This window comes from Protopterus annectens, chromosome 7.part0 (genome assembly GCF_019279795.1).
Source record: "Protopterus annectens isolate FY-2018-M chromosome 7.part0, PAN1.0, whole genome shotgun sequence".
Taxonomy (NCBI): Eukaryota; Metazoa; Chordata; order Ceratodontiformes; family Protopteridae; genus Protopterus; species Protopterus annectens.
In genome coordinates this window covers 1,981,143,135-1,981,160,397 of record NC_056739.1, presented here as the reverse complement: position 1 = coordinate 1,981,160,397, position 17,263 = coordinate 1,981,143,135, and the positions used below count along the sequence as shown (strand labels likewise).

General features: G+C 38.4%; 1 protein-coding gene across 1 annotated transcript in view; it reads left to right on the top strand.

Moving 5' to 3' along the window:
• CERS3 (ceramide synthase 3) overlaps positions 1-17,263 on the top strand; it is a 734,999-nt gene that overhangs the window by 363,032 nt on the left and 354,704 nt on the right. Inside the window, exon 5 of the mRNA XM_044078405.1 lies at positions 16,833-16,951. Coding sequence (XP_043934340.1) covers positions 16,833-16,951 — 119 coding nt within the window. The remainder of the gene's footprint in view (positions 1-16,832; positions 16,952-17,263) is intronic.

Genomic DNA, 17,263 nt, shown 5'->3' with positions numbered 1-17,263 from the left:
TTAGTGGAGTGGTAAGCACTAGGTAGCCTATCTACCACAAGAGGACTGGTTTCTGGCCTAGAATTTGAAGCTTATTGATCATTTGGGTAGTTTTTTCCATCTCTTTCAACTTTCTAGTTTAAAAGCCCATGTTTGCACTTGTTTCCCACCTTTCCTGTAACTAGTCTAGTCCAGATACAGATTTGCTGTATCCAGGACTGTCTGTAAGCTTCTGAGAGGTGCCAATGTCTGCTCTTCAAATTTTCATTAGATCTGCTAGTTCTCTCCTCTTCTGCACTTTTACTAGCTTAGTCTAGCACTTTACCATACCAGACTTCTTGTAGCAATTATTGTAGCACACAAAAGTGATACAAGCACTAAACATTCTACAAGGAAACAGCTCCAGTACTTATTACTAATGTCCACCCCTCCAGGCATGGCTACAGGTCAGTTCACTGTGCTTTCTCCTATTAACCTGATGAGCTTGGACATCCTGAGGAAATGTAGCAACTGCATCATGTACACTGACAACCCTCTCCTCTTACCTCCCAACACTCAGACTTGCAAGAGATGCACTTATATATCCAAATATATATCCAAATTGGAAGCCACACACTCTCCAGCCAAGACCAGAGTAGCTGATGAGAAGGCAGCACTTGCACCACATCCCATGGAACAAGTAGCCCTCCAGAACACACACCAGCACTGCTTTCTCATAAAAACACAAACCACACACCCACCTTTGCTGAGGCTCTCAATAAAAATCTACCCAAACAGTGGAGACCTTCAAGGCAGAAACCCACTCGACCACCACAACACAACATTAATCATGAGACACATAACTCTCCTAAACAGTGTGCCACTCAATCAAAGCCCCCAAGGAAAAACAGCATGCCCTGCACACTAGTCATAGGTGACTCAATAGTGAGGCACACTGATGTCCCACTCACTAGGTTGAATAAGGAGAAAGTAGCAGTCAGCTGCCTGTCAGGTGCCAGGATCCACCACACAACGCATGCACTCAGGTCCCTCAACCACATGTACAAATATGACTCTATCATTGTACATGTGGGTGTGAATGACCTGAGACATACCTCCCTGGACTACATGAAAAGAGACATGGAGGGGCTCTCGGATTATGTAGCCCAGGCAGGTATGACCCTAGCCCTGAGCACAACAATTGGCTATGTTTCTGGTGTCATTCTAAGGGGATCCGATATCTATCTGCCTGGGATGACATGATTGACAGACCTTGATGCTTTGCTAGAGATGACCTGCATCTGTCACACCTGGGCTTCCGGATACTGGCCAAGGCTCTTGCCACCTATATAGTGCCTTTTTAGGTGGTGTTCCAAAGACCAAATTGCCACTGTAACAGCTACAAACAAATGCAATCTGAAGGTCATGCTGCTCAATGCTAGAGGTCTAAATCTCAAAATGCACTCACTCAAAGCACTCCTTAGAATGGAGAACATCGACATTTGGTTCAAGACAGCAGAAAGCATCCCTGAACTATCAGGCTATAACTCATTCTGCACCTTTCGGCCCCAGAACTTGGAATTAAGCTCCAAAGGCCGTGGTGTTTCCGTATTCATAAAGGATGCACACATCTCCAGATGGGTAGCCCAACAAAATGCATCAGAGATACTTCGGGTGCAGCTAACATTGGGTAAGACAGCGATTCAGGTCGTTACCTGTTATAGGTCCCTAACCATGTCCCAAGACTCACTCTCCACATTCCTAAGCACCCTGGAGAATATTAGGGTCCAACCTAACACTCTCATACTGGGCAACTTCAACTGCCCCCCCTTTAACTGGGAAAACTACTAATGTACCAATACACTTGACCAGCATTTCTTGAAATTCATTAATTCCAATGCTCTGGACCAGCTCGTTCTTACCTCCATTAGAGGGAGCAACATCCTTGACCTGGTAATTACTAACATGGGCGACTGTTGCTGTACACCTGTAGTCAACTAGTCAACTCATCCCTGGTTAGATCCGACCACAAACTAATCATCTTGGAAATCCACATCCCTCCCACCCCCTGCAAAGGTAACCACCATGAAAAATGTCTCCAAAGCTAACTTTGGGCTCCTGAAAACAGAGGTGGCTAACTTCACGGCACCCATGCAAATGAAGAATAGTTGCAATCAACCGAATAATACACAAATGCACTGTACGAACATGTACACAAGTCTATGGATCTCGCCATACCCAATAGAACCAAGGCGGCCTCCTCTGAAAAAAAAAGAAGCCAATCTGGTATTCCCCTGCCATAAACAAACTCTACAACAGATGGAGGAAATTGATGCAGAATAAGTTGAAGTCCCAAGACTGGAAAAACTTCCTTATCAACCTCAACAAAAAGTTGAGATCCCTTATCAAATCCTCTAAAGCTAGCTATGAAAACAGAATTGCAGCAGATAGTAACAAAGTTATTACTGCTGCACAGGTTAAAACAGTGCTGTCTAAGGCCAAGAATACAGCTTCTATGGGATCTGACAATATCCCTGGCTGCATTCTACATGAACTACAGAGTGGACTGGCACCTCAGCTGTGTGTCCTGTTCAATCACAGCCTCACCTTGGGCTTTGTCCCTACAGAATGATGCACTGCTACAGTCATCCCTCTCTACAAAGGACGAGTGACTACTGACCCTGGGAACAATATCACCCCATTAGCCTGCCAAGCGCTGGAATGCATCATCATGGACCTAATAAACAAGGATATAGGGAATCTCCAAACTCTGGATCCCACACAGTTTGGTTTTGTGAAGGGAAAATCATGCCTGCTCAACTTGGTCAATTTCTTTGACTCAGTCACCAGAGCTGTGGATTAAGCAAGGTGGTTCATACAGATTACATTGATCTGGCCAAGGCCGTTGATACCTTTCCCCACTCTGGAATCATAGAAAAACTCACTAAGCTAGGCATCAACCCCTATATCACTAGATGGTTTGCAAACTGGCTGACAGAACCCACAGTGTGAAAGTAGCTGACTCTTGGAGCTACAGCATTCCCGATATTTTTTTTTTGTTCATTTACAAAGACTGCTTCACAAAGTACAGCAGACCAATGTTCTTAACATAAGTTGTCTGAGACTAACCTAAAACAGTCAATTAATGTACCTTCTTTCCCTGAGTGGGCTAATCCAGGGTAAGTCTGCTCAACAGCATTGAAGTTAAATACATTTGTACATGCAGCATCTAGAAACTAATCTGATTTAGCAGTTAGAAATATACTCATTGCAATAGAAACTCTGCAGTGTCTTAAGTAAATTAACACAGTCCGAGAGGCTGATATCTTTCAAAAAACTAAGATGTAGAAAGTATGGAATTAAGGGAGAAGAAAAGTAGCATTCTTTTGCTGAAAGGGCAGTAGGTGATTGGAACGGGAATTAAAAAAACAGCAATGGAATTGAGGAATGCATGGAGCAGACAAAGTATTTTATATGAGGACAGCAGAAAGGAGCTGTTGATTATGTAGGACATGCAGGCTAGTTTAAAGAAAGTATATCATGATCCATACTTCTCTGACTTTGAGAGAGTACAGCAGTTATGGTACTAGTGTTGTATTTGTGGATAGCCACTTGTATCACCATTAATTATCAGCTGACAGGAAAAAGCTATCAAGCAACTGCATGCTTTGCAATTCAGGTGTTTGGTTGTGGCATCATCTTCTGCTTGTTTTAAGAATGTAACCTTTGTCATGTTTTGCAGAACTTGCATCTAGTTTTCAGTTATGCGCTGGTGTTGTGAGTAAGAGAAGTGAAATGTATTGATTAAATTTTGAGGGCTGAATTTCTTCCATTCCAACATTACTGGCTGTCCTACTTTTAGTTGCTACATGTGATTGGCATTAACAAAATTAAAACCAATACTTTTTAAGTGCAAGCTGAGTAGTGGACAACAATATGAGGGCTTTTATGTCAATACCCCTGAGAGCAGTGAGGGTTGATCCCTGACCCGTTGGACATAATTATTGAAAATGAAAGAATAATCAGCTCCATGGTTGTACTGTAATAGGGAAAAGGGAAAACACCGGGAAATGGTATTCAGTGCCTACATGCTTCCCCTATAATGGCAGCATCTTCATTGAAAAGCATTGTTTGGGAATCTAGTCTTAGTGAGCTGTAGGTCTGGGAATTGCCCTTCATCAACCAGTAGTGCAGCCAAGTGTACACTGTATCGAGTTAACACATGCAATTTTCTATTTAAGTACGGGCACTTGAAAAGTTGTTTTTTTTATTTCTAGTTCATGGAAATAACATTTTGAAAGTAGAATTTTTATTGCTGCCAGTCACCATTCCCAGAGGTTGAACATATAAGATAGTTTGTTTTTGTTTGGCTCTGACAGATTGGACCTGCAAAGAGCCTCTATGTATAAAAACATCCTTGCTCAAGTTAATTGTCCAGCAGAAAAATCTAGTGTTCATAAGTTCATAAGTTATCAATACCAGTGTATTAGGTCAGATAGACCATATCAATAAACTATGATTGTATACTTTGTCACCTATACAAAGATCAAGTTGATGATTAAGTATTGTCAGAGTATTAAGATTCTTTATTTTAAGAGAAAGAGAATGTGAAATTCTAGAAATGGATTGTCTAATGAAATGGCTTCTTAAAATTGTTTATTAATTTGGGGGTGGGAGTATTCCCCTGTATAGGGGTATGGGGGATATTGCCCTCTGCAAAAAAAAAACTGCCTCTGAGGTTTGGCAAAATTTATTTCACTCCTTTTCTTTCAGTTGTTCAGTACTCAATGCTTTTGATTGATGTGTAGCCTCCATATGGTATTATTGTATTCCAATAATGGTCTGACATATGTTTTCAAGAGCTTACCCATGTCTGATATAGAAATGCATTCAACATCAGGCCCATCTGTCTCAGTGCTATAGCCCTTATAATACTGACATAATAAGTGATAATTTGTTTGAAATTGTTATCCTTATCAAAGAGGAACCATTTAATGTTAACTGAAATATTATCACTTTCCTAACAGAGAAGATAATTTTACATGTATTAGTACTAAAAAATAAACCAATATTATTTGCCCAGTCAGAAATATAATTCAAGCGTATATTGATGGTAAAACAATCTTAATTCGAAACTGCCATAAAATCAATCTTACTGTCATCAGTAAATTTATTTTAACAAAATACATTTACTAGTTGTAAAACTTGAAAAGAAAAGTACCCAGGACAGAGCTCTGTGGGACACCTTGTTCGATCAATTCATAATTAGAAAAAGTGCATTGAAGGACTAAATGCTGTGATCGACCTACAAACCAGTTACATTTCCAGCTAACCAGATAGTGATTACATATGAACAAAATTTAGAGTATTAATTATTGATGATTATGGCATGGTGTCAAATGTTCTTGCAAGGTCAAAGTAGATTACTCCAGCAGACAAACCTAAATCAAGGGCCAGTCTATTGATGGAATTTTATCTCCCTTCTGAAAAGTCATATTAATATCTAATTTTTGTTATAATCTGGAACTGAAAGCAAATGCATCAGACAGTTTAAAAAACATTTTCCCAGTAGTATGGTCAAAGTTACTCATCTACAATTTTGTGGTATTAACCTACTTCCCTTTTTAAATATTGGGGCAATAATAGATGTTTTCAAATACTCTGGGGCAACACCTATGTATGTTTAACAGTGCACCAAACATAGGTCTCAAAATCGGAGATAAAGTAGACTTAATAGATGAAATTAAGACCCCCCATTATATTATCTAGATTCACAGATGTTTCCTTGGCAATTTTGCCAAGAGATTCATCTACCAGGTAACCAGTAATAACAAGACAGATCTAAGTAGATAATTATGAATTATCAATTGACATAGTATCGATGTTTGCAGTAAAATTGAAAAAATATCTGTTAAATACCTTTAGTACTTTTGCAAGAATCTTTATTAGTATATCATTAAAAATTATCGTTTTATTCAATTAGTTAGATTATCTTAAATGATTAATATATTTATACTAAATTTTTTATTTACTTTATGTATAGCTAGCTTCGATTCAAATACTTTTTCATCCACTAAAATAAATTGAAATTATATGGAGCTTAACGAATTCTTTTGGGTATGACATTTCCTAAGTAGATTAAGTGTTCATTTTTTTTCTTTTTATATAACATACTCAAATTAGTTGATCTCCAAAAAGGTAACTTAAATGTTTTATTTGTGAATCTATTTGTAGTTGAAGTTTTCTCTAATGAATCAAATAACTTGTCAGATTTTGAATAGCCCAAGTCAAGTTCTGTATTAAAGTTCAACCAATTAATAGAATCTATGATGTCATATTGATTTCACTATAATCAATTAAGTAGACTGATCATGAGTCATATTATTGAATTTTATATGGAAAGTTAAAGAATAGTGATCAGGTAATCATAAGGGTAGCCCAAACATAATATCCTTAACAAATTTCTCACTGTTAGTTATAATTGCATCCAGTATATTATTTGATCTTTTGTTCACTAGTTCAACTAGAAAAATCAATCCAGTCAATATTAAAATAGTCCTAATGTTTCACTATAGTGCCAATTAACATTGTATGATGGTAAAGTTGGTATAAAAAATAAAAATTCTCTATCCAATGTCCTCTAAACTGATTAGAAAGGTCTTATCTTGGCTCTTTATATCTCAGAAGTGTCTGGATTTCCCATGAAATCTGAAAGATAGACCTATGTTTAGCATTTGGTTTTGCTGCACTTGTGCATGTCAAAGCAAGAGCAAATGCCCCATGATGACCATATGGAAAGCTCTGTGTAGTGTGTTCCTGAGATCATAAACTTCTAAAAAATACTCTAATGCTGCATCCTTCAGTTATATTGTTTCCTTCTTCTAGAATGTTGTATGGGATGGTCTCCCTGTCTGCTGTGTCTTCATTACTTTTAAAAGGCTGTTCAAAATGTTTCTGAATGATCCACTTTGAAGTTTCCTTAATCTTCAACTTTGTGTTTTTAACATTGCACTTGCAGTGGCATTTCTCAATGCTCATAATGCTGTTTTAATTGCTACCCAAACTCATTAATTGTGGATTGGTTGCACTATACCACTAAAGGGATTTAACTATAGAAAGACTTGCAGAAAAACATTGCATTGTGGTTTCTAAAATTTAAATGCTTATGCCATTAATAATGGGGCTGTTACTCCCCATAATCCCTGCCCCTGTCCAAATTTTGAAAGGAATACAGCCATGGTAAGGGAGGCACTAGCCCCCACCGCATGATAGGTATACTGCCATCTCTTCTGTAGTTTATTTTGCAACACCATCAGTGAAGTTCTTCACAACATTTCTTAAGTTGTGCTGGACAAGTTAAGGGGGATAACTATAACAGAACATTGCCAGTAAATTTTTCATCCCTTTAATACAGGTTTCTATCTTGTCTTATTTTGTGAAGCTAGAGACAGACATAACAGAAGCTATCTCATTTAGCATCTTTAGGGGGGAGCCAACAGAATAATTCTTGCATTCTACACACATTTTACTTTTACTGAAAACTAATTGGTGTTTCTTTGTAGATGAACTGTTTTTTCTTTTTCATAAAACTATTCCATCTGTAGCTTTTACTCTAGAAATTTGTCTATCAGGTCTAACACAGTGAAATTAAGGTTGGTGTTTTCTATTTTATTTAGCCACATTATTGCTTATTTGCATATATTACTGTTATATGTTTTGAAATTTTAAAACACAATGCATAGGTCTTTGAAATAAAGTTTTAGGTGGACAGAAAGACAATCTCTTTGTATCCCACTAACCCAGATTGGTTAGAAATCATGATTTGTAAATTATGCTATAATTTGACAGGCTTCTTAAATACATAGCAAGGAACATATCTGGCAAATTATAGCATAATGTATAAAAACATGACTGCTAGTCATATAGTGTGCACTCTGTAATGGCTTATTACTTAACGTTTTACACTGCATATATGAGTCTGGCAGTGTATCAGAAAGCATAACTGTGTAAGTTAAACTTACCATAACAGTAGATGCTTGAATTATGATTGCTGCAGTAGCCTTAGCTATATGGGTTAGATTCTGACAAGGATATAATAGCCGGCCAGCTTCCAAAGCTTCAGGGTACCTTCCATGTGCCCAAACTGTTAGGCAGATCTTACTGATCTGAATAAAAGAAATGTGTGGGTGCAAGGCCCTTCAGAGCTTTCCTGCCAGCAGAGAGAGGGAGGCTGAGCCTTGAAAGGACAATGCTAGAAACAACAAAAATTAAATGTCCACACCCTGCCATAAAACACCCACCAAAAACAAGGGGAATGGATCGAGGGAGGGAGTGGCTACTGCAGCAATGATAATTTGAACATCTACTGTTAAGGTATTGATCATGCTGCAGTAGCCTTAGCTATACAGGTAAATTGCCTTAGTTAAATATTTGAGAGGTGGAGGGAGAAGATTCCAGGAGCTCCTGAAGGATGGTCCTAGCAAAGCCTGATCCGGACCAAGAGAAAGAATCAAGCTTATGGTGCTTTGTAAAAGCATGTACAGAGGACCAAGTAGAAACTTCTAGAATATTTCTAGAATACAACCTTTTCAAAAAGCTATAGATGAAGCCAAGGCCCTGGTAGAGTGAGCCCTGACTCTGCTTGGAATAGTTTTGTTATGGTAAGTATTACAAAAATGAATAGCCTTAGGCAACCATTTGGGAATAAAGTCTGTTTTAACACCGGTTTTCCCTTCTTACCTTCGCAAGAAATGAATAATTGATCTGATGATCTGAAAGACTTAGTTCTGTAAAGCCAGGACCTGAGTTGTCTGTGGAGTACCCTTTCTCCCTCATTTTTAGCTTCAGGAAAGAAATGGGGAGATAGACAGTTGACATAAAGTAATCTCAAATACCATTTTAGGCATAAAAGAAAGATTACATCTTACAGAAACCCTGTCCCTATGGAAATGAGATAGGGTTGACTCACCATAACAGCTTGCAACTCAGATACCCTTCTTGTAGGGGTCAGAACAATGAGGAAAACTATTTTCCATGTTAAGAACTTCAAGTCAGCTAGGTTAGGTGGTTCTGAAGGAGCAAGTATTAGCTTCTGTAACACAACATTAAAATCTCAAGGAGGTGCCACTGGATTTCTTGGAGGCCTCTTTTTTAGAACCCTTTTCAAGAACATTTTGGTATGAGACTGCACTGAAAGAGGATGATCCATGGGCGGACTATGCTGAAATGGCCCATAAATGAACCCTGATAGTGAAATAAAAAAGTTCATAGAATAGTAATTCACACAAATATTGTAGAACCAAAGAGCCACTAGCCCTGAATGAGTGCTGGTTATGTTGGTGGCACCAACTAAAAACCTTTTCCATTTGCTAATATATGATTTTGTAGTAGCAGGCTTTCTTGCCTCCATTAGTACCTGCTACACATCCTTAGGAAATGGGTTGCTAAAACAAATTAAGACCCAATCATTCAGGTAGTTAGTTGAAACTGATTGATGTTAGAGTGTATCAAATACCTTTATTCTTGTGTGAGCAGATTCAGTCTGTGAGGAAGCTTGTGGTAATTGAACCTGTACATTTCAAAAAGAAGGGACAACCATGGTTGCCTGCCAGGAGTCACAACAATGATCTTGAGAGACTCCATCTGAATCTTCAGAAATACCCTGGCTGTTAGTGGAAAGAGTGGAAAAGCATACAGGAGCATTCCTGTCCATGGAAAAGAAAAGATGTCTGTCTTCCAAGTCTTCTTATAGGAAATCCTGGAACAGAATGTTGCAATTTGATTGTTCAAAGAAGAGGCAAAGAGGTCTTCTTGAGGAACTCCCCAAAGATGGATCAAATCCTGGAAGACTCCAAATCTAGTTTTCATTCATCGGGGTCTGTCCTGGTCTTGCTCAGCCTGCCTGCCACACAGTTTTGTTCTGACAAAATGTAGGATGGCTGTAGAGAGAAATTGTGCTGTGAAGCTATAAACAAGCTAACATGACTAATCTGCAAAGGTGGTACAACGTGGTTCTCCCTTGCTTGTTGATGTACCACATGACTGTGGTATTGTCTGTAACCATTGAAGAGGTCCCAGGAAAGATGGTTCGAGAGTTAAGTACCTTGATCAGGGCAAGCATCTCCTTGATATTTATGTGCTTGCATCTGCCCTTGTGTCCCACACACACTGCACTTTTATCCATCCTGAAACTGCTCCCCAAGCAGATTCCAATGTGTTTGTATTGGCTGACTATTTTGAAGCAGGGAGGGAGAAGGGGAGACCTGGATTTAAGGATATCAGTTGTCACCACCAAAAGATTTCTCATCTGACAAGCCCCAGCATTAGGATTTGAAAAGATAAAGGGTGTTGATGCTGGGACCAAAGAAATTTCAGATAATACTGTATTTTTCTCCTGTGGAGTCTTGGCAGGAGTATCATGAGAATCACAGATTCCATGAGACCCAAGATCTTGAGGCATTCCCTCACAGTGTCCAAAGTCTGAGTGGAAAACATTAGAAATAGATCTAGATAAAGGTCTATTTTTTTCCGGTAGAAGAAAAGCTCTTTGAACTGAGGTGTCTATTTGATGTCCCAGGAACACAGTCTTGTGTGATGGAGTCAAGAAAGACGTTTGAATGTTCTGTTGGAATCCTAGCTTGTGTAAGAGATCTCTCACCCAAGAGAGAAACATTCCTGACATTTGAAAAAGACTCTGCAAAGATAAGCAAGTCATCTAAATATGGAAAATGCGGATACCCAGTAGCCTGCAATAAGGTGAAACGAGAGCTAGACACTGTGAACACTCTTGGTGCAGTGGATAGTACAAACAGTAAGGGAGAACTAAATGTGTGACCCAGACTCACAAAACTTCTGAAGTCTGTATGAATAGAGATGTGATGATAAGTATCTTTTAAGTCTAGTGTTGCCAGCAAATGTGAAAGAGGAAGAAGAGGGAACAGATTGTGAAGTGACATCACTTTGAATGTGGGTAACATCACAAATAGGCTTGGGAAAGAAAAATCTAGACCTGGTCTCCAAGCATTTCCTCTTTGGCACTTAGGAACATCCTTGAAGAAAAACACTTCACCACCTGGGAAAGCAGAACTGGTTCTATCACTTCTTGGCACAGCATGTGATAAAGAACCAGAAGAAAAAGCCTGATCTTGAGAATGAGAAATGACCCCTGTCTAGGAGGTATTTCTTCCCCATTGTCATCTATAACCTTGATGAATGATTTTCAGAAACCATTTGTCTAATATAATCTGTTGCCAAAGAGAAAAATAGAGATTCAGACTTATTGGAAGAAAAAAGGGGCCAGGGTGATAGGTGGTCACAAAATCTCTTGAACAGTTATTCACACTTGTTGGACTGTCCTTTGTTTTTGGGAGATTTCAGTGTTATTTTTGGAACCCGATGCAAATTTCATCTTAAATATCTGTTTACCTGTATTTTGTTGAGACTGTTTAGTCTGTCTTTTTTTTTGCCAAAACTGGATGAGGAGATAGAGAATCTCTTGGAAAATTTGGAAAAGGAGGGCTGAAAAATCTTAGAGATTCCCTGGATCAGCTTGCCCCTTTCACCACACTTTTTGATCGCCTCTGCAGCAGAGGGGTCAACCTCTAAATCTCTATCCAAAGAATTTAAAATCTAATTTTTAACATACTCTGAAATGTTCTGAGAATGCAGGCCTCTTCAAAACAGAACCAGTGTCCATAGCCCTGGAAGATGTATCAACAGAGTCATACACATACTGTAAACAATGAGTAGTGAACTGTGCAACAGAAGAAACTAACTTATTAAAGCAGATTTTTCCTCACAAGAAGAAACTGCAGATAAAACATTACTTATACTTTCATAATTAGTCAAAACAAACATTAACACATGACCCTGGCAATTCAAATTTCTGAAAATCAGCGTTGCAGAAATATACACTTTTAACCCATACCTATCAATACTTTTCCCATCCTTATCAGAAAGCGTACAATTGGAATTAACTACCTGCTTAACATCAGTGGGATCAATTAAAACTATAACTGCTGAGTAAGGTTTGGGAAAAGTGTATAAAAATTAAAAAGACTAATGAAATTTATACATCCTACATGCCCTTTTAGGAGCATTTGCATTACTATCAGAAAAACTGCAGGAAGTAACAGACAAATCCACTAAAGCATACAGAACAGGAGGAATGGATGTAGGTTCTGGAAAGTCCCTCTGTAACAACTCATAGCATATTCTAAGGGACTGAGAAACCTCAGTGTTCTCCCATTTAAATCCCTGACAAATTCTAGGAATAGTCCCAAAGAAACATAATTCCCCACAGGGAGAATTGGAGAATGAGCTGTTCTCTGAGATTGAATCAGAAATCTGAGGAAAAACTGTATCCATCCCGGCAACTTCCTGTTAAGATTAAGAATCTTGAATCTCTTCAGGAAAAGGGGAATTTCCTCTTTCTTTTCCCAGAAAATACTTTACAAGAAGAATCAATACCCTGAATTAAACCCCAAGTCAGACCTACTAAACTACTCCTGTATAAAGAAATTTGAGGATGAGTAGATACATGTTAATTTTGTTTCTTTTTCAAAGGAAAAATGGGGCCAACCTTGCTAATAATGACAACCACAGCTTTTCCAGGGATATGCATAGCATTCTGACATAAGAGGTAAACATTCTCTGTTTGCTCTCCCAGGACTGACAAGAGTGGCTCCCCTTGCTCCCTGCAGGGACTCCAACAGCTGCTGAGGACATGGCTAACTCCCATACCTCTCAACCTGGAAACATAAAAAAAAATCTGGACAAGGCCCATGAAAAATAGGTACAAATCTGCACACTGATTAACATAAAATTTGCATACATAATTATGTAACCCCACCCACTCCGATTGAATTGTGGGATACCAACTTTCAAACAAAACTGAACAGACAACCAAAATATGGCACCGGAGTCCACCTGCAGCCATTCCAATGCCCCATTACCTGGCTATTTTGCCCCATTTACCATAAACACTAATGTGCATATTGCTTTACTTCTACAATGATTTTGATTTTATTTTTACATTTTATAGCATAATGCACAAACACTAAGACATCTGCTAAACAAAGCAATACTGTCTCACAACAAATCACAATGAAAACAGACTTAGCATTAAAACATTCTCTGTCCTTGAAACTCGCATTCATGGAAACAGCATTGAAACCCATGCCACATCCAAAAAAATGCATCTGGCCAGTGGTGGATAAAGATTACCTTTGGGCTGTTTTCAAAATTCAAATCAAAGGCCCCTTACACACACAGAAACATCCTCTCTAACACAATTCAAGTGCAACTTGAACAATTGCACGGAAAACCAGAAATTCATTCCTGGTTTGGCACCTATGTCTCTAATGGACACAGGTAACCTGTAAATGGTTCATCTCCAAAACCCTGCTTAGACTTATCAAGGATATCAGAACTTGTCAGAGATTTGGGATGCATGGCTAGACTTAAAAAGGCCCTTGTGGTTGTTAGCCTAGTAAACACCTATGAACCTATGAAGGAAATTATAATTTGCATTTACAGAATCTTTGAGAAAAATGCAAGTGACTACATTGCCCTTGCTAGGATAGTGGTCTAATAATGTAAAGGTCAAATGTAAAGGTCAAATTTGAATAGTAATTGTGAAACTTGCAAGTGTTGCAATTGATTTCTCTTTTTACCATCTATATAAAGCTATAGGCCAACATTGGAGAGAGTGAAATAAATCAGGCACTGAACACCTTGCAAGGTTACTTGAAATTTAAAGTTGTAGCAAGGTTCTATAATATGCAAAGCTTTAATCAAATATTCGGAAGCACCCTGTATCTTAAGAGCTCCCTGTTTGGTCAGTGAGTTACAGATTTAGGATACCAGCTTCAGAATGTGATTTTTGGGATTGGCACCATTTCTTGGTCCTAATTATATTTCCAGTGCTAACTTACCTGTCAACTGGATAGCTACACAGGTTGTAATAATTAGCTAAACAGTTATCAGTGATGCAGACTTGGAAAAGAAAGCCCATTGTTGTTGATACTTGTGCAATATATTTATTTGTTCAACTTCTACAGCATAAAATAATTTGAGTTACACTGTACAAATCAGAGAACCACTGCAATGTAAATATCAGTTTTTCATAAATTGTCACATTTTCTTTTTTGCAAACTCTGGCAGCTCCAAGTATTTTAGTTGAAATAGTAAACAGTAGTTCTGTGAGTAAAGCTAATAAATTGAAAATAATTTTACAGTTTAGTCATAATGAGTCACTTTACTTCTGCATCACACCAGCTGTTCTCTTCATTCCCAATTCCAGTCATAGTTTGCCACATCGAATTACATAACAACACTTCCAAACTTCATCTCTTTGCTTCCCTTCCCACAGTCAGCTAATAGTTTAACAGCGGAACAGCTAGTGACCAGAAGAACAGACGTCTGCACACACATACATGCCATCAAGCAAGGAGAGGGATTATCCAACCTTGCATTGCATATCATGTTTATTTTTTTAAGAAATGTGGATGGCAAAATCCCCTTTTCTTCTAATCTAAAAAGTGTTTAGAATTCTCTGTGACGCACTGAACTAGTCATTCATTCAGTGTTACCAGTGATTATGGATCGAGTTTATAATTATTATTATACTATAACTTCCATTTTACTCCCCCTTTCTCTCTCAGACACACACACACACACATGCACACCAATTCCTACCTTTCCAGTTGGCAGCAGCTCTTTCTCTGTACAGCAGGCAGCATAGAGATATCCAGTTGGTGGCAGTTCTAGTCCGTGCAGCATAGATCTAATGGCTGTTACTCCCATTGCAGTCATCCAGGCTCACTCGCAGTTTCCCAGCGATTCCACATGCCTTGCTTGCAGTTTCAAATGGTTGCTGTTCTGTTCCTTTTTCAAATGGCTGCAGTGTTCCCGCTAAGTATTTAAGAAGCATTTAATCCGGAAATGCATGCACGCGTTAGCTTCAGCTCAATTTCGCAGGCAGTTTCACAGAGCTGATGTCATTGCGTATGCGATGATGTCAGTTCAGAAAGCCAGGAAATTTAAAATCCAAGTCCCGGAAAACTCAGAAATTAAAGGACAAGTGCTGGGAAACTCAGAATTTAAGGGGTGCCATTTGGAAATCGTGACACCCCATTATTTAGACCCCAAAAGTCATATTTTACCGGGTAATTCGGTATGGTTGGGAGGTATACTAACCCCCAGTCCATTGTGACTGTAGCTGCTACACCAGAAGGATCCAGGGTAAATGATGAGTGGTCTGAGGTACAAAAATTGGCCATAGCAGAGTCACCCACCTGCAGCTGCGGAAAACTGCTAGCCTGCTGTGGTGGCAAAAGGCTGTTTGCTTAATTTGTTTTCTGTTTGTGACTGGAAGGACTAACTATGGGACTAGTAGTCTCTTCCACGATCAAGCCAAAAAATGGTAGCACTTTCCCAGAGAAGAGAAGCTGCAATTTTCAGTTAACACTACCAGCCCACAAAAGTTACCTTTTTTGACAGAAAAACACAGTAAAAAACAGTGTAAAATACTATGCTAGCCACACAAAAGTAAAATAATTACAATTTCTCCACAGAAACAAATGCTTTAAGTTACTTTACACCACTTTTAAACTGAGAAAAATAATGCATGCTCCATTTAAAAGTACTTACAGTCTCAAAACAGTCCATTAAAACACAACACGCCTAGCTTTAAAATAACTTTCCTGAAAATGAAAGAAATATAACATCAACAAAATTAAGAAAATGAAATGTTGTTTTTCCAAAGAGAACTTATCTGCTCAGAAAACAAAAGCGCTAGCTGAACATCAATCCTTGAAATCCTCAGAGGAGTGTACTCTTTGGCAGCCATAAAACTGAAGAGCTTTGTGCCCAAACTTGTCTTTTAGTCTACTTAGCTCAAGCTGCTTGACAGTTTGAGCACATGGAAGGTGCCCTGAATATTTGGAAACTGATCGGCCATTATATCTTTAGCAGGATATAACCCATACAGCTAGGCCACTGCAGCAGTGATTAATATGTTGAACATCCAGCACCCCCCCTCTCATTTTTGTTAATAATGCATGCTGCTTCTGTGTTTTATTTATTAATTGTAGTTTGAGCACCGGAAGGTGCCCTGAAGCTTTGGAAGCTGATCGGCCATTATATCCTTGGCAGGATATAACCCATACTGCTAGGCTACTGCAGCAGCGATTAATATGTTGAACATCCAGCACCCCCCCTCTCTCATTTTTATTAACAATGCATGCTGCTTATGAGTCTTATTTATTAATTGTTGATCATGCCTTAAATGGATTTTCTCTGTGGACTTACATGACAGAAAAGGTTAAGGTCAAACAAAAATGTAAGTAATTGTTTAGTGCTTGACAGATAAACTATCCAAACTTTAGCATGGGTATAACACATTCACTGAACACATATTCAGCAAATGGCAGTGCAAACAGTGTCCACATGGATTTCTAACACTAGAGTTAGAAATACAAATTATTTTTTCCCTTTTTATTTTTATTTATGTATTTATTTATTTTGCAAGGAATACAGCTGCACCCAGCTGCACTAATTAAAACCAACAGTCTCAGAGAAAATATTATTTTTTCTCAGGCAGTCTTGGGGTGAAGGGGTAACTTGTGGTAAACAGTCTTTTGACCTTTTGATGAACGGGGAGTTAATGAAGTATTGTTCAAATTTTGAGCAATGTGACTACTGCAGTTGCCTTTTAATTGAGAAAACATAAGCAATACCAGTATATGAGATTCATACTGAAGTGGTGTGTAACTCAAATTTAGGCTTTTCTGGTGATACATGATAAAGATGGTCATAACTAAAGAATATGTATCAAGTGCAAATCTTTTAATACAGTGTTCTGTTTTCAACAGGCAAAGATAAATGGCCTAGCAAAAAAGTGTAGCTGGTCTGTACGACAAGTGGAAAGATGGTTCAGAAGGAGGCGGAATCAAGATCGACCAAGTTTAGTAAAAAAATTCCAGGAAGCTTGGTAAAAGAAAAGAAGATTCGCCAGCATTGGGTGTTGTTCTTATTGGTGCGCATGTTGGTGGTAGTGGTTGTGGTGGTGGGTCTGTCTTGTGATTTTTTTTTTTATAATAGCACTATTGCCACTGTAGGATAATATTCTGTTTTATTATCCACACTAGTCACTTTGTTTATATTATGTCTACTAAGAACACTCAAATAAGGTGCCAATTTATGCCTTGTTTTAATCTGGTTTAAATGTGAGCAAGTTAGTTCATTGATAGTAACCTCTGCAAGTGCTGTTCTTATGAATCAACATTGCTGAAATCCATAGTGA